We start from the raw sequence: 25,652 nt of genomic DNA, 5'->3' as shown, positions 1-25,652 counted from the left end.
CCTATTTATTACAATTCAGAGTAGTAGTCATCATGAGCCATGTTTTTTTTTGAGCAGGTGAATAATATTCTCAATATTTCATGTATTTGTATCTTTCTTATTACTTGCTAAATGCGGAAATTACATAGGTTAAAATCTAATAGTTTACCTTTTACTGTTTACACATTCAGTGCAGGTCTATATACCAGTCTGGTTTGTCGGTTCCACGTATTTACCTGTCGAGGAGACCTATTTACTCCAACGTAGTTTTCTTCCTGTTGATTGTTGCACATTTAGTATTCTTAAAAAAAACAACAACAACAAAAATGCTAACAATCATAATCAGCACAGTAATTTCTTGAATTACTGGACTTTTTTTTTTTTTACAAATTTCATTCAACTCATCACAGTACAGAATTTGCTCTTATCAGAGTGCGAATTGATATAAGATTGAATACTGACTTGGGAAAGATGATAATTTTAGTCTTGTCGGATCTCAGTGCGGCTTTTGATACGGTAGATCATAATAGTAAGTTTCTTTCGGCTTGTCCCTTTCGGGGTCGCCACAGTGTGTCATCTCAGATGAACGCACATATATGTTTGATATACTCGTACTAAATGGAGCGTCCTTAATTGGTTCAGGTCCTGCCTGGAGGAAAGGAGCTACTTTTGGAGGTGCTCCATCTCAACAAATGGCAATGACCTATGGGGTCCCTCAAGGGTCAGTTCTTGGATCCCTAATGTTAAGCCCTTATAGGCTACCCTTTCCAGAAGTTATGCCAGTGCTCTATAAATCACTAAATGGTTTAGGTCCTATATACATGAAAGAAATGCTCATGGAACACAAACCCAGTGAGGCTCTGAGATCGACTTACTCACGTCAAATAATGGAGCACAATTTAGCTATTATGCTCTAAAAAATTGAATACATTTCCAACAGAGGTTAAGGCAGGCCCAAGCGTGAGTGTTTTAATATCCAGATTAAAAAAGCTTTTTCTCATGCGTTTTAGTGTAATTCCACTTTTCATTAATATTTCTTGCACTAATTGCTGTTTTAGTAGTACTTTTTATTTTCAATTGTTTTTATTTATGTATTTGAATGCTTTTAATCATGTAAAGCCCATTGAGTTACCTTGTGTAGGAAATCCCCCATACAAATAAATTTGCGTTACTTAACAGCAATTCGTAAATTAAGAAACTGGTTCAATGGGCAGTACGGTAAGTGAGTGCTACAGCACTTCTGCTCCACAGTTCTGAGGTTGTGGGTTAGAATCTCAGCTCCAGAATTTTTTTGTAACGTTTACATGCTGTCTTTGCGTGTGGTTTTTGCTGGGTACTCTGGTATCCTCCAGTATTTCAAAAACAAAACATAAATGATATGGTAATTGAAGACTAAATTGGTGTGAATGTGAGTCTGAATAGCTGTTTGTCTATATGTGCCTGTCAACTGTCTGGCAACCAGTCCAAGGTGTACGCCAGCCCTCACCCAAAATAAACTGGGATAGGCTTTGGCTCAGCCTAATTGAGGACGAGAGCTATAGACAATGGACGGTTAAATTATATTCTATGTAGTTCCACTTGTAAAAAAGAATATCTAGTGACAAATAATAAGCAATGTCATGTCTTGACCTTGTTGCTGCACACAATCAAGTACTCGCATACAAAATAGTTGTACAAGAATTTATTTGAATCCATACCAGTTGATAAACAGCATTTAGACACTGTGGACCTTGACTATCTTTCAAGTTGAAAATGTCCATGTTACATCCCAAGAGGTCTTTCACTGCACATCCCAGATCTCACAGAGTAGCGGTGTGAATTTGTGATCGTTCATCCTCCACGACGTAAGCATTTCGGCATGATAGTGGTTGAGTGTTCTCAGCTCAGTCAGCCGGCCCAGCAGTCGTGCAAAGTACTGAGGCTCCTGCGGATGCTGCAAAACGCACAGCTTCCTTAGCACGTCCAGCATAGGTTCCTGCAGGTTCTCGACAGCATGTTGATCCTTTACATAAGGCCGATCTACAGTGGGTTTTATTGTTCAGTGAGAGACTTCATTTTTCAATTTGTGACACAAGAAAGCTGATGGCCACTCACCTGGTGTCAGGATGGTTATGGCAGTGAGGAGGGCCTGCTCCTCCTGCAGCATGTGGAGTTCGCCAATGCTTTTGTAAAAGTTAAACATTGGTGTGATGAATTCTTTTGAAATGCCTGAAAGACAATGTCACAATGAATGCTATTGCTTGTAAATATAGCTTTGTTCAAATATTGGTGTTTTGTTCTATTCTACCATATGAGAAGTGGTTGGACCCATCATCATGCATTCAGAAATGTCAGTGGGCCCCAAGAGACAGACAAATGTGGACAATAGCAGTCTTGATGTTTGGATAAAGAATAATGGTCTCATCAGATAGCGTTGCGTAGGTATGTAGGTTTAAGAAGGAATCTCTCCAACAGTCACATCTTAGCAGTACAGAGGGGGCTAGTCACATACTGCTGCAATCATTCAATGTTAACTGCCCAACATGACACCTTACACAAGAGAAAAGCTTGGGGCAAGAAGGGGGGTACACCCTTGACTGGTGCCAACCATTCATGGGGCACTTATTTAAAAAAAAACATTCACACTGACATTCCAGAGAACTATTTATTCAGGTTAATATAACATGCAGTGCGCCATGCTGGTGCAACTGGTCAAAGCGTATGCCTCACAGTTCTGAGGACCAGGGTTCAAATCTTGGCCTGACCCATGTAGAGTTTGCATGTTCTCCCCGTGCTTGTGTGGTATTTCTCTGGGACTTCTGGTTTCCTTCCATATTCCCAAAACATGCATTAATTGGAGACTCTAAATTGCCCCTCGGTGTGATTGTGAGTGCGACTGTTGTCTGTCTCCATGTGTCCATTGGCTGGAAACAATTTCAGAGTATTCCCCACCTCCTGGCCGAGGAGAACTGGGATGGCCTTCAGGACTCCCGCAACCTTTGCGAGGATAAGCGGCTAAGATAATGTATGGATGGATGAATAAAATACAGGTTTTTTGGAAACCTAGAAAAACCCACATTACTATTTGAAGAAAATTCACACAAGAGAAGAAAGAAAACTCAACACAGGGAGTTTGCACCTTACCCCCAAACCTCAGCACTGTGAAAATTATAGTTAGTAGAGAGTCATGAGTCGATAACAACATTACTGGATAAATATAAAACTGTTTCTGTGTAATTATCTTATTATGCATCGGTTGCTGTTGACTTTTTGTCCAGGGTCACATTGCACTCACATTCTAAGTTGTTCTTCAAACAACCAAGTGGGGATGGTGTAAATCTTTTCATTGTGTACAAAAATCAATTACACCTTACCTACTTGAATGAATGACAAACTGGTATCTTTGTGAACATAAATCCAATTTCAAACCCCTAACTATAGATAACAACAGGTATTCAACAGCCTTTTGTTTGCTTTCGGGCTGTGTAAAAGGAGGTTTGACATCATCTACAGCAGTAATGCAGCCCTATGGGGGCACAAACCAGTGCAATCTGTAGGCTGGTCCCAAGCCGGGATAAATGCAGAGGGTTGCGTCAGGAAGGGCATCCGGCGCAAAAACTGTGCCAAACAAATATGAGCGTTCACCTAAAGAATCCCATACCGGATAAGTCGTGGCCCGGGTTAACAACGCCCGCCCCCGGCACTGCTAACCTGCAGGGTGTCGGTGGAAATTCAGCTCCTGTGGGTCGAAGACAAAGAAGAGGAGGAAACCGGATCCATCGTCAGAAGAAAAAGAGGAATGCACAGAGCCTACAACTGAGTGTAGGGACTTTGAATGTTGGGACTATGACAGGCAAAGCTCAGGAGTTGGTTCACATGATGATGAGGAGAAAGGTTGATATTCTGTGCATCCAAGAGATCAGGTGGAAAGTTAGTAAGGCTAGAAGTTTAGGAGCAGGGTTTAAATAATTCTACCACAGAGTAGATGGGAAGAGAAATGGAGTAGGGGTTATTTTAAAGGAAGAGCTGGCAAAGAATGTCTTGGAGGTGAAAAGAGTATCAGATCGAGTGATGAGACTAAAATTTGAAATTGAGGGTGTTATGTATAATGTGGTTAGCGGCTATGCACCACAGGTAGGATGTGACCTAGAGTTGAAAGACAAATTCTGGAAGGAACTAGATGAAGTAGTTCTGAGCATCCCAGACAGCGAGAGAGTTGTGATTGGTGCAGATTGTAATGGACATATCGGTAAAGGAAACAAGGGCGATGAAGAAGTGATTGGTAAGTACGGCATCCCGGAAAGGAACTTTGAGGGACAGATGGTGGTGAACTTTGCAAAAAGGATGGAGATGTTGTAGTGAACGCTTATTTCCAGAAGAGGGAGGAACATATAGTGACCTACAAGAGCGGAGGTAGAAGACGCAGGTGGATTATATTTTGTGCAGACGATGTGATCTGAAGGAGGTTACTGACTGTAAAGTAGTGGTAGGGGAGAGTGTACCTCAACAGCATAGGATGGTGGTGTGTAGGATGACTCTGGTGGTGGGTAGGAAGACAGCAGAAGCTCCCGGAAGACTGGACTACGACAGCCAAGGTAATCAGAGAGACAGGCAGGAGAGTACTTGGTGTGTCTTTTGGTCAGAAAGGGGAGAAGGAGACTTGGTGGTGGAACCCCAAAATACAGGGAGTCATACAAGGAAAAAGATTAGCGAAGAAGAAGTGGGACACTAAGAGGACTGAGGAGAGGCGAAAGGAGTACATCGAGATGCGACGTAGGGCAAAGATAGAGGTCGCAAAGGCTAAATAAGAGGCATATGAAGACATGTACACCAGGTTGGACACGAAAGAAGGAGAAAAGGATCTCTACAAGTTGGCCACACAGAGGGATAGAGATGGGAAGGATATGCAGCAGGTAAGGGTGATTAAGGATATAGATGGAAATGTGTTGACTGTTTCCAGTAGTGTGCTAAATAGATGGAAATAATACTTTGATAATTTGATGAATGAAGAAAATGAGAGAGAAGGAAAAGTTGAAGAGGCAAATGTGAAGGACCGGAAAGTGGAAATGATTAGTAAGGGGGAAGTCAGAAGGGCACTATAAAGGATGAAAAATGGAAAGGCAGTTGGTCCTGATGACATACCGGTGGAGGTATGGAAGCAATTTGGAGAGATGGCTGTGGAGTTTTTGACCAACTTATTCAACAGAATACTAGCGGGCGAAAAGATGCCTGAAGAATGGAGGAAGTGTTGTAGTTCCCATTTTTAAGAACAAAGTCGATGTTCAGAAGTGTGGGAATTATTGAGGAATAAACTTGATGAGCCACACAATGAAGTTATGGGAAAGAGTAGTGGAGGCTAGACTCAGGACAGAAGTAAGTATCTGCGAGCAACAGTATGGTTTCATGCCTAGAAAGAGTACCACAGAGGCATTATTTGCCTTGAGGATGCTCGTGGAAAAGTACAGAGAAGGTCAGAAGGAGCTACATTGTGTCTTTGTGGATCTAGAGAAAGCCTATGACAGAGTACCAAGAGAGGAACTGTGGTACTGCATGCGGAGGTCTGGTGTGGGAAAGAAGTATGTTAAAATAGTACAGGACACGTATGACGGCAGCAGAACAGTGGTGAGGTGTGCCTTAGGTGTGACAGAATAATTTAAGGTGGAGGTGGGGACTGCATCCGGGATCAGCTCTGAGCCCCTTCCTGTTTGCAGTGGTATTGGATAGGCTGACAGATGAGGTTGGACTGGAATCCCCTTGGACCATGATGTTCGCAGATGATATTGTGATATGCAGAGAAAGCAGGGAGCATGCAGAGGAACAAAAAGTCAACCAATTGCAATAAAAAAAAGAAAAGGAGAGGAAAATTTTCAGGTCCTGTCTGATTATCTTGAACAATGTGGACTTAAATGGGAAAACTGCACGGGTGTCTGCACTGATGGAGCAGCAGCCATGGTCGGACGCACCAAAGACATTGTAGAGTGAAAGAAACAGACCCTGATGTGATTGTTACGCACTGCTTTTTACACCGTGAGGCCCTTGTAGCGAACACCTTCCCACCAGACCTAGTTCCTGTGTTAAATGATGCTGTGCACACGGTAAACTTTGTAAAATCACGACCCTTGCAAAGTCACACATTTGCATCTTTATGTGAGGAAATGGGTGAGGAACATAAAGCCTTATAATTTTGTCCCGTGGCAAGGTACTGGTCCATGTTTGTGAACTGTTGGAGGAAATGAAAGTGTTTCTGGCAAATGAGTGGTCCTATTATAGAAAACTGCTTGGAACTGATGAGTGATGTGCAAACCTGCCATACCTGGCTGAGATTTTCCATCAGCTGAATGAACTGAACACATTTATGCAAAGCTGAAATGAAAAGGTGCTTAGAAGCACAGATTAAATAAATGGATTCCGCTCAAAGCTGCAATTCTGGAAACAACGTGGAAAATGGAAATTTTGAAATGTTCACCATGCAATGGCAAGATGTCAACACAACAGCATTATGTGAGATATTAGTGAAACATTTAAAAACACTTGAGGTTAATTCTATTCTATTATTCATTCTATTTTTCTTCAGCCTGAATTCAATCTCTTAATTGAGTGAGGGACCCATACGGTTCAGCATCGGTTGGTGGAAGGGACATGACTTTACAGGAACCGAAGGAACTAACTGAACTGAGACAAAATGGTACTTTAAAGGTAAACTTTGCTAATATACCATACCTTAGACAGATTTTGGTTGGCTACTGCCAAGGGGTACCCCATTCTGTCAAAAAAGCTATTTTGACATTGCTCCCATTTTCCACAACCTATCTCTGTTGTGTGAGCTTTTCAAGCCTGACTACTATAAAAAGTAAAACCAGAGAGCTACCAAGACCTGTTGAGAAAGAGCTTTGGTTATGTCTTTCATCGATTCCTGACAGAATATCAGCTCTATGTTCATCCAAACAGGCCTAGGTGTCACAATGAAAATATGATTCTTAAATGTTTTGTTTGTGTTTGTTTGATTTTTATTCACTATGCTTTGGTGAGAACGACTGTATATTGTTCATATTGGCTACAAAGATTGATTTTTACTATTTCTGCTGGTGGTGTGCCGTGGGATTTTTTTAATTAAAAAAGTTTGCCATGGGTACAGTATATGCAAAGCAAAGAACAATGTTTTTAATTGGATGGTTCCCTTTAAACATACTGTATTGTAAAACAGACCATTATATGAAATATTTCACTCTTGATTGCAGCTATTTAACTGCCCCCCACCTCCCACACACGCACACAACTAACTAAACGAAATAGAACCCTTCAAGTGTATGTTTCCCAATGTAACCTAAACCTGCCCAGAGATCAACAGGTCACCAAAACGTCACAGCTGATGAATTATACATGGAGGACCAGACTCCATCCATTGGTAACAAAAAACAAGATGATGCATCAATTGCTTGACATTACATTAGTAAAGCTCATTCTTGGGCCATTTAGGTCACGATGACTGCTTTTTTCCTCTCGAGACTCCAGGAAGCAAGTCATATGAAAAAGTATTGAGTCTACGATAGTACTAATGTAGACTCACCACTCTTACGTATCCTTTCCTCCAAGACTTCAGTGTGTCCACTGGGCATCTTCCGGCTAAAAACCTGAGCTGAGCGCAGAAACATGGCTTCCACCGCTGAGCCTTTAAGGAGAGCAATCTGATCCTCATGATCCAGGGACACAAAGCCTGTGAGACAGATTGGGGAAATGATAATCTATAAAGTCTTAGCATTATAAAGAGAGATACTGCTGCAGGTTTTCAAAAAGGGGGAACAAAACCTGGGATATTTTTTGTAAACTCCACCAGAACTTGTACTTGACTTGTTGCCATTTCTGTCAAAAGGAGGAAGTTTTCTTCAGCACTGTACTCCTCCTGTAGCTAGTATGGGAAAACAGCACAATAAGTAGAGATGACATTAAAATCAACTCAAAAGGGATAATTGGATAAAATCCTTTAACAACATCCATTTTAAGTACGTTTTTATTTCGTAAGTGAGAAAATGTCAGTACTATACCAGTTTTTTGGTCACTTCTTGAGGAATTTGATGTTTGTTATATGCATCCACAATAGCCTTAATGAGTGCCTGCTGCTCTTCAGTAATTTTTTCCTAGAAACCAAGAGGGGGGAGAAAGAGAGAGAGAGAGAGGAGAGAGAGAGAGAGAGAGAGAGAGAGAAATTATGAATTCGTAGTGCAATTTCAATGGTTCCATGACACTTGTGGACCTACAAAAGCTGATGTGCACAAATGAATAGTTGGTGTCTATACTTTATAATGCATTTGTGTGATGACAGTGAGAGAAAATACAAAATATACAGAACTGAAGAAAGAAATGTGTGATATAGCTTTGCGTGTATAAAATACCTTTGATGGTTTTGTGGTTGATGTGACTTGTTTAGTGTCTGCTCCTTCTGTTTCATCACCAGTTGACTTTCCAGGGGAGGGCTTGGTGTTTTTCCGCAGCCGTTTAGATTTGCACTGGATCTCTGTAAGCAGACCTTCAACCAATGGTAAAGGAAGCTTTAATTTTCACTTTTTGTCGACAAGGCCAAAAATCAAGATTTTAAAATATGGAACAATTTATTCTAAATCAGTTTTCATTATGAACACATGTACTGTTTTATTCGTGCTAAGTGCAAAAGAATGAACGTGAAGGTATTTTCTGCCATGGACTTTCTCCTTTTTCTAGGAGCGTACTGCTGATTGCGCATATGGGTGATTGGCATAATATTTTCCCACAGACAAACAAAAATGCTAAAAAAAAATATTTTTCATTTGTGCATTCTTTACAGTTATTGTGTAGGGCCATGGCGCTGCTGGAGTAAAGCTCAATTATTACTTGTTTGAAAGGATTCCCTTCAGTCACATGAGTGGCTTAATGGCAAACACTTGAGGGGCCTCTGTGACAATGTTTTGGACGCTACAGCTATTCAGATGATGCTAGAGACTAGTTTTTCAATCAACAACAAAAGACGACTGAGAGTTTGGGCACCTATGCAGCAGACCTGCAGCATCATGCAGGACAAGGTTGCAAAAGGAATTGTCCCTCCAAGCTTTCATACTGCGGCTTCGACCACAACAGCTCAAGCAACATCTTCTCCTGTACACCCCAAAGACATTGCAAGTCCTCTAAATGAGGCTGAACATGTTGACCACATCCCGCGTGACAATGAGGGAAATAGTTGGCCGAGGCAACGGGCCCCCTGTGTAGAATTGGAGGACAGGAATTGCAGTGATGACGATGATGCAGTTCACCAAGTTTCCACCGTACCGCAACACTGGTCAAGGCGATATCGCAACAAGGAGGGGCGCAGATGACCTATGGAGAGATTCTTTCGCTGTGGAGAACCCCAGCATGTCGCACGCCACTCCCCGGCCATATTGCCAGAGAGCCCTGGTCCCAAGCCGTTAAACTAAAGAGGGATGGAACAGAGGAATAAGTACCACCCATCTACTCCTCCCACGCAGACTCACACTTGCAATTGCGCCTGGGTCACCTTGGACCAGTATGTGGACTATACTTACACCGTAACATCAATGGAAGGCAGCGCAAGGCTTTGGTGGACACGGGGTCCACCAGTTCTTTCATCCACCCTGGTACCCTGCATGGGTTCACGACCTCGAGGATGGAAACGCACCAAGCTTTACATTACCACCGTCTCTGGATAAAGAGCCAAAATGAAGGGCGCAAAAACTCTCACTGTAAAAGTGGCCGGACAGAAGTTCTGGTTTACTCAAATCCAGGACCCCTGCATCACAGGGCTCGACTTGCTGTCAAAATGGAACGCTGTGGTGGGTGTACTGGAGCTGCGCTAAACTGGGCTCTGTGGTGGTCGCCCTGTGCACAGCTGGTTAAAAGGGATCGCAACCCACACCTACAGTATGCTGCCATCCCCGGAAGAGTGTGCTGTCTCAAAGACCACGAGGCGAGATCCACAACCATCCACTGGGACCAGACGAGCCATTGAGGAGCTGTACCAATGGAGGTGTAAAGGTTTGGACATGGACCAAAGTCACCAGTTGCAAGAACTGCTTTACTTTTTTACTGATATCTTCGTCGCAAAAGACAAAGATGTCATTATCCTGCCGCTCCACCACGAGCTGTGCGGGTGCCAGTTCGTTCTGTCACGTCCCATCGAAACGAGCGTAGGACCCAAATGCAGGACTCGGACGATGCCAGGTAGTTCAAGGAGAAACGTTTATTATATGCCGAGGTCGGGGTTCGAGCAGGCAGTCCGGTGCAGCAGCGGTAGTTGGGACATCGGGCGAAGAGAGCAGGTGAGCGGAAAGGCAGGAGTCGGTACACAGGAGAACAATCAAAGCAGGCAGAAGTAACGAAGGAGTCAGGCTTACATGGTTGGTCGGAGACCAGGCGAAGGTCGGTACACACAGGTTCGATCAGGGATACCGGAGCACACGAACGGGACATGAAGATCAACGAACTGGCGCCGGCCAGTTGTCAACGCGGTCATATAAATCCACAGCATAATCAGGCTGCATGAGGCGCAGGTGTGCACCTCCCAATCAGCGCACCCGCACGGGCACCCGCACAGCTCGTGCTGGAGCGGAAGGATCATGACAAAAGATTACACGCACACCAGTCCGCTTCAGCATGAGATTGACACCGGAAATGCAGTTACCATTTGCCTCTCCCCTTGGCATCTTCCCTTTGCCAAGCGTGCCATCACAGAGAAGCAAATACAAGAGATGCTGCAAGCAGGAGTAATCGAGCCATTGTCCAGTCTGTGGGCACATACGGTGGTTATAGCCAAGAAAAAGGAGGGCACCTGGTGATTCCATGTGGACTATAAGCAGCCCGCCGAAGTCATGTGCAAGAACTCTTGTCCACTGCCACATATTGATGGCACCGTGGACTCCATTGCCGGGTCACCCTGGCTCAGTTCCTTTTATCTGCAGAGTGGGTGTTGGCAGGTGGAGCTGGCCCCAGAGGCACAACTAAAGACTGCATTCTCCCTAGGTCAAAGATTTTGGCAGTTAAGAGTGTTGCTGTTCAGTCTATGCAACACTTCAGCCACCTTTGAATGCTTGATGGACAGAGTCATCGCTGGCATTCTATGCAGCCGCTGTGTTGCCTACCTGCATGATCTCTTGGTCCATGCAGCAAACTTCTCAAGTGCACCGGACCACATGCAGGAGGTGTTCAGCACATGAGTTGACCTGGTAGAGTTGAAAAACTCAGAAGAGCAGGACCATGTCCGCAGCCGTGTTCCAGGATGGCTGGTGGTCAGCCAACAACCAGCATGGTCAGCCATCTCCATGGTTGACCAAGAGACGAAGGCACTCCACTTGCAGTGGCCTGGGCTTGTCGTCCATGAAGAGCTTTTCTATCACCAGTGAAATAATCTGGCTGGCACCCGCAACGTCCTTCAATTCCTGGTGCCCCGTAAACTGAGGATGCAAGTTCCCTAGCTTGTCCATGGCTCGGATCCAAATGGGCACTTCGGGGTCACCAAGACTCCTGTGCCTCCACTCACAGTTCCACTGGCCAGGGTGTTGCCAAGATGTAGAAATCCATGGGCTCCGTTGTGAAACCTGCACAGCACAGAAGGGGCCAATCCAGCACTCGCAGGCCCCCCTGCAGCAGTACCAAGTGGGGATACCCATCAAGCGAGTGGCTGACGTCCTGAGTCCTTTTACAACCACAGATTGGGGCAACTGGTGTGTTCTGGTGGTAATATGGACTATTTCACCAAATGGTCTGAAGCGTATGCTGTCTCTGACCAAAGTGCGACCACCATCACTGAGCACCTGGTGAATGAGATGTTCTGTCGATTTAGTGATCCAAAGGAATTACACAGTGACCAGTGGCAGAACTACGAGTCCAAGGTCTTTGGTGACGCTTGCAAGAGATTTGGCATCAGGAAGATCCACACCACGCCACTGCAAACCCTGAGTGAAGGCTTGGTGGAACGGTTCAACCGCACTCTGGCCACCCAACTCCCCATCGTAACCAGCCACCAGCAACACGACTGGGACCTGCATCTGCCCTTGGTCCTCTGGGGTTATCGGATGGCGGCCCAAGAGTCTACAAAATGCACTCCAGCACCTCTCTTATTTGGACGAGCTCTTCGGACCCCGATTGGATCTCGTGTTCAGACCCCTACCTGGAGGTGGAGGGCGAGGACCATATGGACAACTACGGTCAGGTGCAGGAACGATTTCGGGAAGTGTATGGCGTAGCCCGATGGACCCTCATCAAAGCTATTGCCTATTGTTAGAAGAGGGTGTACAATGTGCACTGTAGAGGGGAAGACTTTGACATGGGCGCACAATTTTGGGTACAGCCCAGAAAGGGAGGGTCTTGTTTCCTAGGCTCATGAGCCACTGCACGGGACCATGGACCATTCTTGAAAAAATGTCTGATATGGTGTATCAGGTGTGGATGTTGAAGAGGAACCATGTTGTGGTCCTCCACCGAGACTGACTTGCCCTGTACTGACCACGGGCATCACCAGAGAGGAAAGCCATGCTAGAGGAACAGACACAAGGAGATCAGGCCCCTCTTAACACTAGCTGGGGGGCCACCAGAATGGACTCAGTGACATAGCCAACCCACTTCTTCTTTGTGGGACTACATATAGGAAGCTACAGTGAATGATTACAGCTAACTGGCTAGGTGGGGGCTGGGTGGCATTACTGGGATACTGGAGGCCCTCCTAGCATGCTTTGCGGCACAGAGGATGTGATACTGTGTCTGAGAATGACAAGTAGAATAATGACTTGACTACATCTGTCATTGAAAGAGATAAGCTTGTTCTTCTGCTTGTAAAATAAAAGTTCAAATGTTCCTCACTGCCTCATGAGTGCTACAATATTTAATTTTCCTGGAGCTGTGAATTCAAACTATTGACATTTGGCTCATAAAGCTTTCAGCCTCTTACCTGTATATCCAAGGTAAGAATGCTAACTAGAGTAGTGTATTGATCTGAAATATGTTCATTGTCAAGCCATTTACAGTTACCGGGTATTTAAAAGAAGGCATACATTTGAGGTGAAATATGTGTTAAAATGGATGATGCCCACAGCAATTTGTGGACTTACAGAACCTTCACTATTATAGCAGAGGACAATAGTATAATAATATTTGTTGCACAATAAACAGATCTCTTTGTTTTGTTTTGTTTCTTTAGATGTGCCACTGTGCAAGAGTCATCACAACTTCATTTCTCTCATCATGACCAACAGGAAGCCCTTATATCTTCTTACTATATTCACCTGACAGAACATCATAGATTCACTGAGAAATATAGCAGTTTTCTCATTTGCATTAGGTCGCTGATGCTGTAGTGGTACACATGCCCGACTTTGGTATGGACAGTGATTCCCGCTTAGTGATGGTGTTGATATGTGCCCTGCGCCTGATTAGGAACCAGTTTAGAGTCCAGTCGGCCTTTTGCCTGAAGTTAGCTGGGATAGGGTCCAGGCCTGTGACACTTTTGAAGATAAACGAGTCAGAAAATGTCCATATTCATGTTTGCTTTGCTTGTGCTGCACTGTAGAAAAAGTCAGAATTTCATACAGTAATTATTGGTATGAAAAAGATCTGGAGCACTCAAATGAAAAATTGTAAGCATGGCGCTGTGTGTGCCTTCTTTAGTTCCACGACAATGTACTCTTAGGCTGCATGTAGCGTGTGACATTCAGCGACCCTGTTAAATTCATAACGTCCTCTTAGATTAGGAGGCGTCACAACATTTAGAGTAACTGTTTATTGTAATGACTTCTAGAGTTTGCATGATGATGCAAAATAAAAGTTGCAATATTCTGATATTAAAATCAAAGTTAAATCGGCGGAAAAAGTCACATTTCAGTGAACTTGAAAAGTAGTATATATTTTATTGAAGAAAAACAAATTCTCAAAACAATTGCTACTTCAGTCGCATAGAATTCAGATTTACATGGCAAGCCGTCACAACCACACAAGTGATTGAAATTTTGAGAAAAGTTAAGGTAGGGAGGAGTAATTATATTAGTTTCTTTTATTGGGACTTATGTTGTATGTACATTTTTCAATGCGACAACATCATAATTTCTTCGGAATTATTTTGAGGAGCCCCAAGCAATGGGAAAATTGGGATGACAAACATTGGGCACTCACATTCTGCCAACATGCCCATCTCCTTGCACTTCCTGAGTCGACATTCCTGGCATTTCCTGCGCATATACATGTCCATCTCGCAGTTTCCTCCGCTTTTGCACTTGTACACAGCATTCTTCGTTATGCTCCGTCTGAAGAAACCTTCACATTTCGAGAAAAAGAAAGATGTTATAGATGTTATATTATAAATGTATGCACTATGGTACATTTAATAATGCAAGGCAGGTAAAAGATGAAACTGACATACTATTATCCATCCATCCATTTTCTGTGCCACTTATCCTCACAAGGGTCACGGGAGTGCTGGAGCCTATCCCAGCTGTCACCGGGCAGGAGGCGGCGTATACCATGAACTGGTTGCCAGCCAATCGCAGGGCACATAGAGACAAACAGCCGCATTCACAATCATACCTAGGGGCAATTTAGAGTGTCCAATTAATGTTGCGAGTTTTTTGGATGTGGGAGGAAACCGGAGTGCCCGGAGAAAACTTACACAGGCACGGGGAAAACATGCAAACTTCACACAGGGAGGGCTGGGATTGAACCTGGGACCTCAGAACTGTGAGGCCAACGCTACGCCACCGTACCGCCACACACTGTTGTCATAAATCCAATAATTTCAGTTCTTAAACTCTAATACAGTACTATTGTTATTATAAATATTATTGTCATTAACACCTGCATCTGCTTTTACAAAGATTATGATACCCAGTTTTGATTGGCACTGACACAGAAAAATTAATTTTGAGAATGTGTATTCCTGGGGGTGTAGTTTGCAGTGATATGCAACTCAAATGAATGATCTTGACAGCTGTTTCTCTTACGCTGGTTGGCTTGATAAAAGAGATGTGAAATATTGGAAAACCTTCCAAGCAGGATTCTGCACAGTTGTGCTCATGTGTGAATTTATTTATCGGATAGTTTTTTTGAGTGATTTGTTTTCCAAATGAGTTCTCATGGGTTTCACTGAAAATAAAGTCTGCCTTGGTCTGTTACTTAACACGCAACAGAATGAGAGAAAAAAAAAGTGATGTTTTTAAAAAGGAAATGGTTTACAATGGATTTTAAGTCATTTGTGTTTTCTGTTCGAACATAAATTTACAAAGCACTCCATTGTTAATGTTGCATATACTGTCACGTTAGACACTGTTCTCCACGCAGGCACGGGGAGAACATCCAAACTCCACACAAGCGAGGTTTTGATTTGAACCCCTAGTTCTCAGAACTCAAATCCATGGCAAGACAATGATTATTATTTGTACTTTTGCATAACGCTGGCGTCGGCTGGAAACTTTGCATCTTCAAAATAATCACTTTTTAGGAACTCCCCTGAAAGGTGTATGTTTGTTGAGCCTTTAACATTACATCATCAAAGAGCAAACCACTTTTAACCCTATATATTTATTAATAATTTGCACCCTATATGTATACATACATAAATAAAAATAAAAAATACTAACTGTTGACTGACCATTGACAGTTCTTTGTGAAAAGATTTGAAATCGACCAAATTTGGACATCAGAGGTTTTGACCCGACCACAGCAAGGAGTTGTAGAAGGACTGGAACAGTTATTGAACATTCTGACAGAGGATTCTCCATAGCAGGCATTAATACAGCAGAGCTCATGTTTCTTCTGTATTGTACTCCAGAAATTTGAGAGGGAACCCAGCACTACAGAGAATGGAGGAGGTTAACCTGAACTTTCTTTTTCAAATGGTGAGACTGCACTGCACCAAGCATCGTTTAATTTCACAGTGTGGAATTACCTTGACACTCATATCCATCCATCCATCCATCCATCCATCCATCCATCCATCCATCCATCCATCCATCCATCCATCTTAGCTGGATATCCTCACAAGGGTCACGGTAGTGCTGGAGCCTATCCCAGCTGTCAACAGGCAGTAGGCGGGATACCCTGAAAGGGTTTCCAGCTAGGGCACATGGAGACAGGCAACAGTCACACTTGCAATAACACCTAAGGTCAATTTAGAGTCTCCAATTCATGCATGTTTTTGCGATGTGGGAGGAAACCGAAGTGCCCAGACAAAACCCACACAGGCACACCTCCACCCCCCAAATTGCCTGGTAGGCAACAACAACAACAACAGTCCTATTCACCCACCAGAGACTTAATTAACAAGACTTTGCACTTAAAACCTTAGGACTGATGAAGCCTTTTGGATTAAAGGTGAAACGTGTTCAACAACAAGAAGAGCCCACTTGCCTCAATTCAACCTTTGTGGATGAACACTGTCTGTATAATCTTCACAAACAATGAAGTCTAGTATTCATATTTAATATTCCCCAACTCATAAAAAGGTTAAATAAGCGTCAAAATGTATGATGTGCATTTTCTTTAACAAAACAATGTAGTACAGATTCTTCTCTCTCACCTTTACAGCCCTCACAAGTGAGAGCATTATAGTGGTAGCCAGATGCTTTGTCTCCACACACAACACATAGCTCCTCCCCTTTGATGCGTCCAGTCTGTGACATGTGCCGGCCCCTTTTGCACACAGCAGGCATGACAGCAGAGACATCCTCCCTTTCACTGTCATAGCTGACCTCCACTGTTGTTTTCCTTAAGTCATACAGCCCAGTGTGGGAGTACCATTCCTCTCCACTGTACTGGGGATAGTAGTTCTGACTGCAGTAATAGGGTGTAGGCACAGTTGGCTCCACGCTAGCGTACTGCATGGCCGGGTAGCTGGTGAACGGTAACAGATCAGGGTCTTGTAGCAGGGGACTGCTCTGATCTGCCAGAATATCTAGAAGGATAAGAACAGAATGAGAAAAAAAACAGGACTTCAACTGAGGAACATGTTTATGTTAAATAAATAAATACATAGTGGATCATTTTATGGTTCCAACTCTATATGTTGCCTTTGGTCAATCGCGTGACAGCATGCCAAAAAAAAAAAAAAAAAAAAAAAAGACATCAGCCTCTCATCCATCTCGTCCTTTGATTAAAGTGTGGCCATTACGTTGATTGCATGCGTTGAATGACGGTGAAGAACCCACATCCAGTTTGAAAAACCTTATTTGGATTGAGTACGGGCACAACTCCCAACCTCTTCTGCTACAAGTAAGTCTCCATTCATGGTTAGCAGTAGTCTCCAGGCCTCTTTGACCCCTCCCGAGGAGTTGGGAGTTTAGGTCCCCCCTGTACAACCTTATCTCTGCTGTGCCATTTGTGCCTGCCAGGTCACCCACTCCACCCTTTTCTGCACAACTGTCCCCAACCATCAGTTTGCCAATCCGCACAAGACACTTGTTTCAGACTACAGATGCAGATAGAGGGTGTAGCTATTGTCCGAGCACCCTCCTTTGGCCACAGAATCCAGAAAGCGGTTCCATCTTAATTCTAAATCTGATGTCACATCAAACCCTGTATGACAAAACTCAAGATCAATCCAGTTATACAGGTTTTCCTTTTCAATCCTGTCACTACCCGTGAGCTGAGCACTCCAATGATGCCGTCTCTTTCCTTCTCAGCTAATCAATGACCATAATTTTGGGTTGCTGTTGTGCTGTGAGTGTGCACTGGCATGCGATACCTTGGCGTGAGCAAAGCTTTGAACAAGGACAGCTGGTTCTGGTGCCTAAACTACTGTTTCTGAAAAGCTCTGTGGGCAACCATTGGGCATTCTGTCATCCAATAGCAAGGAAAGATGACTAACTAGAGTAACTAACCTCCTGTTTTTTTCAGTGGTTAATATTTTTTTACCTTTACTCATGTATTCAAGACTTGTTTTCATACATAATGTATCGAGAAAAAAGATCACTGGAATAATTTTGTGGGGTTTTTAACGTGATGTCCAAGTGCTGCTTTGTCATTGAAAGATGTTTCTTTTTTTTTTGTGTGTGGAAGAAATACCATGTTTTGTATTATCAAAACGGATATAAAAACACAAATTCAGTAGAAATCTAGGCAAAACCTCCACCCCAAAAAAACACTCTTCTGAATAATATCTTTTGGGGGAAATTGATTTATTTTGGAAAATGATCAAGAAAACTATTAGCATAATGATTTTGAACTTAGTGTAGACCTTAATGGAACAGACCAGGTAGGTTCAATGACCTATTAGGTAAGACAGGAAATGTCTTAGCACAACTTTCAATATTAGTTTAAGGTTCACAGCTTCGGAGTGGAATGTGGCAGAAATGTGGCAATGTGATATTTTACTGTTTGCCGTTTACAATTCCAGCGTCTCTCGTGCAATGTGCATTCAATGTAAAGGGTAGATCACAATTAAACACTCATGACATGACACAATATTGTTGTCATGTCTGAAGAGCCTGGATTTCCTTTACAAACAACTTGGTGGTGTATTTTATGGCTACATTACCATACCTGTCAACTTTTCGGAGTGCCAACCTTTATAAACTACCAAAAAAGTCCTTATAGAGAGCAAAAAATCCTTATAATATACCGAAGCAAATTATGTGTCAAAATAAGGGAAGGGGAAAAAAGACAAAGTTCAATGATTTTTAATTTTAGATGTCCATAATGATAATAGCTGAAGTTAATGTCTAATTATCAAAGTCTATTTAGTGGAATTACTGTGTTCAGAAATGTATTAATCTCAATAATTAATTTATAAGTAATAAGTAATTTTGTGAGAGGTGACAACAATTGTTCATGTATCCTTTCGATCCTGCCTGCTTTCTCTCTTTTCTCTGCTCTGTATACGGTATAGCGGCGTGGACAGTAAACTAAGCTAATGCTGACCAGAGAAGCCAGTTTGGTTGCCTCATGATGACGTCAAAGCGTGCAGTGAACATTGGGAAACTGAGTCCAAACCACACCTGAATTTCTTTTAGGATTGGAAATCAGCAAATGATTGCTAGTTCAATGACAAGAAATCACTCTATTTTATGACTTAACAAGTGCGAATAAATGTATTTAAGTGTTCCTGTGAGAGGTAACACGACTCAAGGCGTCGCTCTAACGTGCCCAAACTCACGGCGGACTCCCAGTCATCGGCTATTTTGAGGACGCACTTTGGAGGAGGAGGAGGAAGGTCAACCCTGCCGACGTGCGAGCCAGAACACCAGCAAGTCGACTGCAAAAGCTCCGCTAGTGAGCTCGACTGACCGTGGCGAAAAACTGCTGCAAAAACCACAAGAGCTTTTTGGCGAGAACAGAATTTGTGGTCTGCAGTTTCAGAATCCGTATGATTTGTGATATACGGCCGTGTACGTAAGATCCACCACAAAATCCGTATGAACTACGACTAAACTGTATGAGTTGACAGGTGTGGATTACAGATGATTAAATTTTGTAGGCACCGTCCAGGGTTTAAAAGTGCCTTGTTAAAACTCAACTGGCAAAATTGCTTTCAAAACTCAGATTTTATTTCTTTTTAGTGTATACTAGCTAACGAATAGCTTGTCTCTTTTCCTCTTCTGTTAATTCCTCATTAGTGATGTCTGAAGCACTATTGCCGTGTTCCTGGAAGCTCTTTGACTGGGTATGCTACACCGTGTACACCACAGTGACTATCAATGCAAAGTTGTGATATCATTGTAGTGGAATCTGATCAAATTCTTTCAAGCTCTTCCCTGGAGAAGCACCCAAGCACTGGTCTGAAATATCCATGCCACATACTGTAAAGCAATTAATAATTAACATCTGACTTGCACAGAGCACACCGTGTCTTGACATGTAATTCCCATTTTGTGGATATCTGTGGAAATTAATACACTTGTGGTAATGTTTTAAAACGGTCAACCTGGATTCTCAAAACTTGACATCTTTAAAAAGACCAGAAAAGAATAATAGTATGTAACAACAGTTTAAATAGTTGGCTGCTGTGAATATTTTCAGGTACTATTGTTATAGGACAAAATAGAGTAGTATTCCGTGAAACATGCAATGCAGCACTGACCTCTTGAAGACTTGGTTCTGACCATGGCCATGTCTGTGATACCGAACACACGGATTATACATACTGTGACAGCGACACAACACTTGTTTCTTTTGAAGTTTACTTCTTTCTGTACCACTAATTAACGAGCCATCTTCCATGGATTTTCTGTGTCAAGCCAACTTTATTTCTGAGAACAGAACCAGCAGACTTCTAACAACTTGGTGTGTTTTCAAGACATCCCAGAAGCACAAAGGTTGCTAAAGCTACTCATTAACCAGGCAATCCTTTCTTCTTTACAGGTAGCATGAAAGTATGTGATGCCTTCTGCACATCAAGACAATGGAAAGAGTCAATCGCTACTGTGTTGCACGTTTGAGGTTATGAGCATTACATGACCAACTGGTGATAATAGTGAGCTTGGTTCTTGTGCCTGTGAAAATATGCCCTATGTACGAAGCATGAAATGTGATGACACATATTTCAAAGATCAGGATTACCGAGATGTCACATAGATTTAAAAATAAGTTTATAAAATGTAATTATTTAACAACAATACACTCTTTTATTCGTGGAGGGCAAAGTGAGATACTAGTTAACACTTCCGCCTCACAGTTGTGAGGACCTGGTTTCAAATCTGGGCTCGGCTATGTGGAGTTTGCATGTCCTCCCCGTGTCCGTGTGGGTTTTCTCTGGGTACTCTGGTTTCATCCCACATCCCAAAAACATGCATGGTAGGCTAGTTGAACACTCTAAATTGCCCATAGGTGTGAATGTGAGTGCGAATGGTTGTTTCTATGTGCCCTGCAATTGGGTGGCAACCAGTTCAGGGTGTACCCCCCTTCTTGCACCAAGATACAGTGAAGAAAATAACTATTTGAACACCCTGCTATATTGCAAGTTCTCCTACTTAGAAATCATGGAGGGGTCTGCAATTTTCATCATAGATGCATGTCCACTGTGAGAGAGATAATCTAAAAAGAAAAATCCAGAAATCACAATGTATGATTTTTTAACGAATTATTTGTGTGATACAGCTGCAAATAAGTATGTGAACACCTGTCTATCAGCTGGAATCCTGACCCTCAAAGACCTGTTAGTCCGCCTTTAAAAGTCCACCTCCACTCCATGTATTATCCTGAATCAGATGCACCTGTGTTAGGTCATTAGCTGCATAAAGACACCTGTCCACCCCATACAATCTGTAAAACTCAAACTTGTAACATGGCAAAGACCAAAGAGTTGTCCAAAGAAACCAAAGACAAAATTGTACAACTCCACGCGGCTGGAAAGGGCTACGTGTCATGATCCTGCCGCTCCAGCCCGGGCTGTGCGGGTGCCCGCGCGGCCGTGCTAATTGGAAGGCACACACCTGCGCTTCATGCGAGCTGATTATCCCCTGTGTATATATAGGACCCCGATGACGTTGAGGTTCATGTCCCTTTCCAGCACTCTCGTATCCCTGATCGTCAACCCGTGTGTACCGACCTTTGCCTGTTTTCCGACCCACCCCGTAAGCCTGACTCCCTTGATACTCCTACCTGCTTTCCTCGTTCTCCCGTGTACCGACTCCTGCCTGCCCGCTGACCTGCTCTCTACGCCCGACGTCCCAACTACCGCTGCTGCACCTGACTGCCTGCCCGATCCCTGACCTTCTAATAATAAACGTTTTTCCCCGAACTACCTTGCATCTCCCGAATCCTGCATTTGGGTCCTACCTCCGTTCCGATGGGTCGTGACACTACGGAGAAATTGCCAAGCAGCTTGGTGAAAAAGATCCACTGTTGGAGCAATCATTAGAAAATGGAAAACGCTAAACATGGAGATCAATCTCAATCGGAGTGGAGCCCCATGCAAGATATCACCTCGTGTGTTCTCACTGATCCTTAGAAAGGTGAGGAATCGGCCCAGGACTACATGACAGGACTTGGTCAATGACCTGAAAAGATCTGGGACCACCATTTCCAAGATGACTCTTGGTAATCCACTCAAACGTCATTGTTTTAAATCATGCATGGCACGGAAGGTTCCCCTGCTTAAACCAGCACATGTCACGGCCCGTTTTCCAATGACCACTTGGATGATACAGAGGAGTCATGGGAGAAAGTTTTGTGGTCAGATGAGACCAAAATGTAACTTTTTGGTCATAATTCCACTAACTGTGTTTGGAGGAAAACGAATGATGAGTTCCATCCCAAGAACACCATCCTGACTGTGAAGCATTGGGGTGGTAGCATCATGCTCTGGGGCGTTTTTCTGCACATGGGATAGGATGACTCCACTTTATTAAGGAGAGGATGACCGTGGTCATGTATTGTGAGATTTTGGGGAACAACCTCTTTCCCTCAGTCAGAGCATTGAAGAAGGGTCGTGGCTGGCTTTCAACATGACAATGACCCGAAGCACAAATCCAGGAAAACTAAGGAGTGGCTCTGTAAGAAGCATATCAAGGTTCTGGTGTGGCCTAGCCAGTCTCCAGACCTAAACCCAATAGAAAAACTTTGGAGGGAGCAGAAACTCCGTGTTTCTCAGCAACAACCCAGAAACCTATCTGATCAAGAGAAGATCTGTGTGGAGGAGTGAGCCAAAATCCCTCCTGCAGTGTGCGCAAACCTGGTGAATAACTACAGGAAACGTTTGACCACTGTAGTTGCAAACAAAGGGGACTGTACCCAATATTAATAATGGTTTTCTCAGGTGTTCAAATACTTATTTGCAGCTGTATCACACAAATAAATTGGAAAAAAAAATCATACATCGTGATTTCTGGATTTTTCTTTTTAGATTATCTCTCTCACAGTGGACATGCACCGACGATTAAAATTTCAGACCCCTCCATGATTTCTAAATGGGAGAACTTTCAATATAGCAGGTTGTTCAAATACTTATTTTCTTCACTGTAGCTGGGATAGGTTCCAGCATGCCAGTGACACTTGTGAGGATAAGCAGCAAAGATAATGGATAGATGCCTTATTAGTGGGGCAGCCAGAGGGACTACTGGTAAGCACATCTGCCCATAGAGTCAAGAAGTTGCCATTATTCATCTATAGAAATCTGCGTATAACATAAGAACACTCCCTCCCCCCATTTTCCCTGCATATACAGTATTCCTGGTCATGTAACGTTTAAAGCCTGGAAAATTCCTCCAATTTTGCAAATCGTATCAATTGTCGACACAGTAGTCACATGACCCCTCTATCCTATTGTCAGATTTGAACTTCACAGTCATGCAAAATGAGCACTTTCAACGATGCTGTCAAACATTGAAAACATTGTTTATAAATGCATGTGATAAACACAGTTCCAGTGCCTGTGTAGTACCAGAAGGGTTGAATGGATTACACATTGCTAATCACGGCAGATTCAAAAGCCCAGCTCAAAGTTAACACTCACTCATGTTCAGAACAAGACACGAACTCACCACAACTTCAACAGGAAAGCTGTTTGCAAATACAATATAGTATATAGTTGTGGTATTTTCATAGGTCCCTTTGAGTCAAGTGAAGCAAAAGGGTAATTATAATATGTATCCTTCCATCCATCCATCCATCCATCCATCCATCCATCCATCCATCCATTTTCTTCACCGCTTATCCTTACGAGGGTCGCGGGGAGTGCTGGAGCCTATCCCAGCTGTCAACGGGCAGGAGGCGGGATACACCCTGAACTGGTTGCCAGCCAGTCGCAGGGCACATAGAAACAGACAACAGTCACACACACAATCACACCTAGGGGCAATTTAGAGTGTCCAATTAATGTTGCATGTTTTTGGGATGTGGGAGGAAACCGGAGTGCCCGGAGAAAACTAACGCAGGCACGGGGAGAACATGCAAACTCCACACAGGCGGGTCTGGGATTGAACCCGGGACCTCAGAACTGTGAGGCCAACGCTTTACCATCTGACCCACCGTGCCGCATAATATATATTATTTACCAAAATATATCAGCCACATTTGGCTATATATTTTTCGGCAAATGGTGCACATCTTAACGTTGAATGCTCCTGTCACCGAATCCTCTTCCGTATTTACACTTTGATGTCACCTTGTGAAACTATATGCGTGACTATTGAAGGGTATACAATTACCGGGTTCGATTGGACAGGACTGAATGATGAATGTTGAATGACGTATTTAAGTTACCCAAGGTCATTACCATCTCACCCTGTATTTATTCACATTGTCTTTTGCCACATTGGCTGAGAGACAATACTGTCACGCATGAGTCGCTCTCTCCATCAATGCAAGACCATCATTGCTACTCACTAAAAGGGAATCAATGAAATAAGATGCTTGATTAGTCACAAATAAACTTGGCTGTGTTGCAGACAGCCCCTTTTGTTAAATACTGTACGGCGACTGTGCGGGTCTGCGAGATTACGAACCTGCCCTTACTTGCTCTTTGCACAGTTACGCCAAGTGCTGCACTGTACGCTCGTCAGGAAAATATAACCCTTTATGTTTAGTGGTCATGTCTTAAAGATGTATAGCCTCCTGCAAGGTGCTTGATTGATTTTCTTGCTTTATGTTCGAGGATGAAATTTGAGTTGTCACAAAAACACTAAATGGTTTAAGTCCTGAATACATCAAAGAAATGCTTTACGCAGTAGAGCTCTGAGATCAGCAGACTCGGGTCAAATAGTGGAGCGCAGAGTCCAAAGCAAACATGGTGAAGTTGCATTTAGCTACTGTGCAGCATACAAATAGCACAAATCACCAGCAGTGGTGATGTTAACCTCAAGTGTGAATGTTTTAGAGTCCATCTTAAAAACTCATCCTTTTCTCATGCTTTTCAGATCATTTTCACTTCTAATTGATATTTCTTGCACTGTAAGCTGTTTTATTTTTTTTCTCTTGTTTTAAATACCTGTATAAGCATTTTTTCTTTGTTTTTAAATGCTATTAATCATGTAAAGGACATTGAGTTCCCTTGTGTATTAAATGCACTACATGGATAAATTAGCTTTTGCTTAAGCTCGAGCTTGGATATGCCGCTACTTAAATGAAGTGAAAAAATATGCGGCGCAACAGTTGCTGATGCACTTTCAGCCATTATTCAAACAGACACTCAAACTCACAAATCCAAAGGAAAACACCGGCGAGGAGCATGGTATGAACTAACCATGTAGTTAACGGCTAACCACATTCACTGCAGCTCCTGATGTCACTCACTCGGCCACAAGGCACACATCTGTACTCCAGTGAGTGTGTGTGTGTGTGTGAGTGTTTGTTTCTTTACATTTTGATTTTTTAAAATGTTTTTGTATTTTTGCTATTTTTTTTTTACCCTGCCTCCCGGCCGATGGTGGCTGGGATAGGCTCCAGCACTCCCGTGCCCCTTGCAAGGATAAGCGGCTCAGAAAATGGATAGATGGCTGTTATTTTTTGTTTAAAAGAAAAATGTGGTGTTCTTTGGGGTCTTGTAAAGGATTAATGGCAAAGGTTAAAGAAGTAAAGGGCTGATCATATAGCAAGGCAATTTGGGCCGGTATTAGCACAGGTCTACGCAGTTGCTAATAGATCATTGAATGTTTATCCTGCCAAGTAAACTTACCAAACAAATGGGAGCTCTCAGAGATGGAGAATTCATCGGTGGGTGGGATTTGTAGCGGTCCCACCACATTGATATCGGAGCCCACCCACTCATTCATGAAGGAAGCTTGTTAACGTCAAAC

General features: G+C 43.1%; 1 protein-coding gene across 3 annotated transcripts; it reads right to left on the bottom strand.

Moving 5' to 3' along the window:
* Positions 1-1,759: 1,759 nt before the first annotated feature.
* nr1h4 (nuclear receptor subfamily 1, group H, member 4) lies at positions 1,760-25,652 on the bottom strand. 3 transcript variants are annotated; one of them, XM_061822703.1, is made up of 9 exons: positions 25,532-25,652; positions 16,502-16,876; positions 14,104-14,244; positions 8,349-8,482; positions 8,001-8,093; positions 7,765-7,864; positions 7,526-7,672; positions 2,074-2,187; positions 1,760-1,998 (listed from the first exon to the last, which is right to left on the bottom strand). In XM_061822703.1, exons 1-9 carry the CDS (start codon positions 25,626-25,628, stop codon positions 1,760-1,762), a joined length of 1,440 nt encoding a protein of 479 aa, XP_061678687.1. In that variant the 5' UTR covers positions 25,629-25,652. The 3 variants fall into 3 exon arrangements, with proteins under 3 accessions (XP_061678687.1, XP_061678688.1, XP_061678689.1); XM_061822704.1 differs by lacking the exon at positions 25,532-25,652 and adding an exon at positions 20,000-20,207; XM_061822705.1 differs by having other exon boundaries at positions 1,885-1,998; positions 7,790-7,864.

Source organism: Syngnathoides biaculeatus, chromosome 6 (assembly GCF_019802595.1).
Source record: "Syngnathoides biaculeatus isolate LvHL_M chromosome 6, ASM1980259v1, whole genome shotgun sequence".
NCBI lineage: Eukaryota > Metazoa > Chordata > Actinopteri > Syngnathiformes > Syngnathidae > Syngnathoides > Syngnathoides biaculeatus.
Note: the sequence above shows the minus strand (reverse complement) of the source record. Positions and strands in the feature narration are given on the sequence as shown.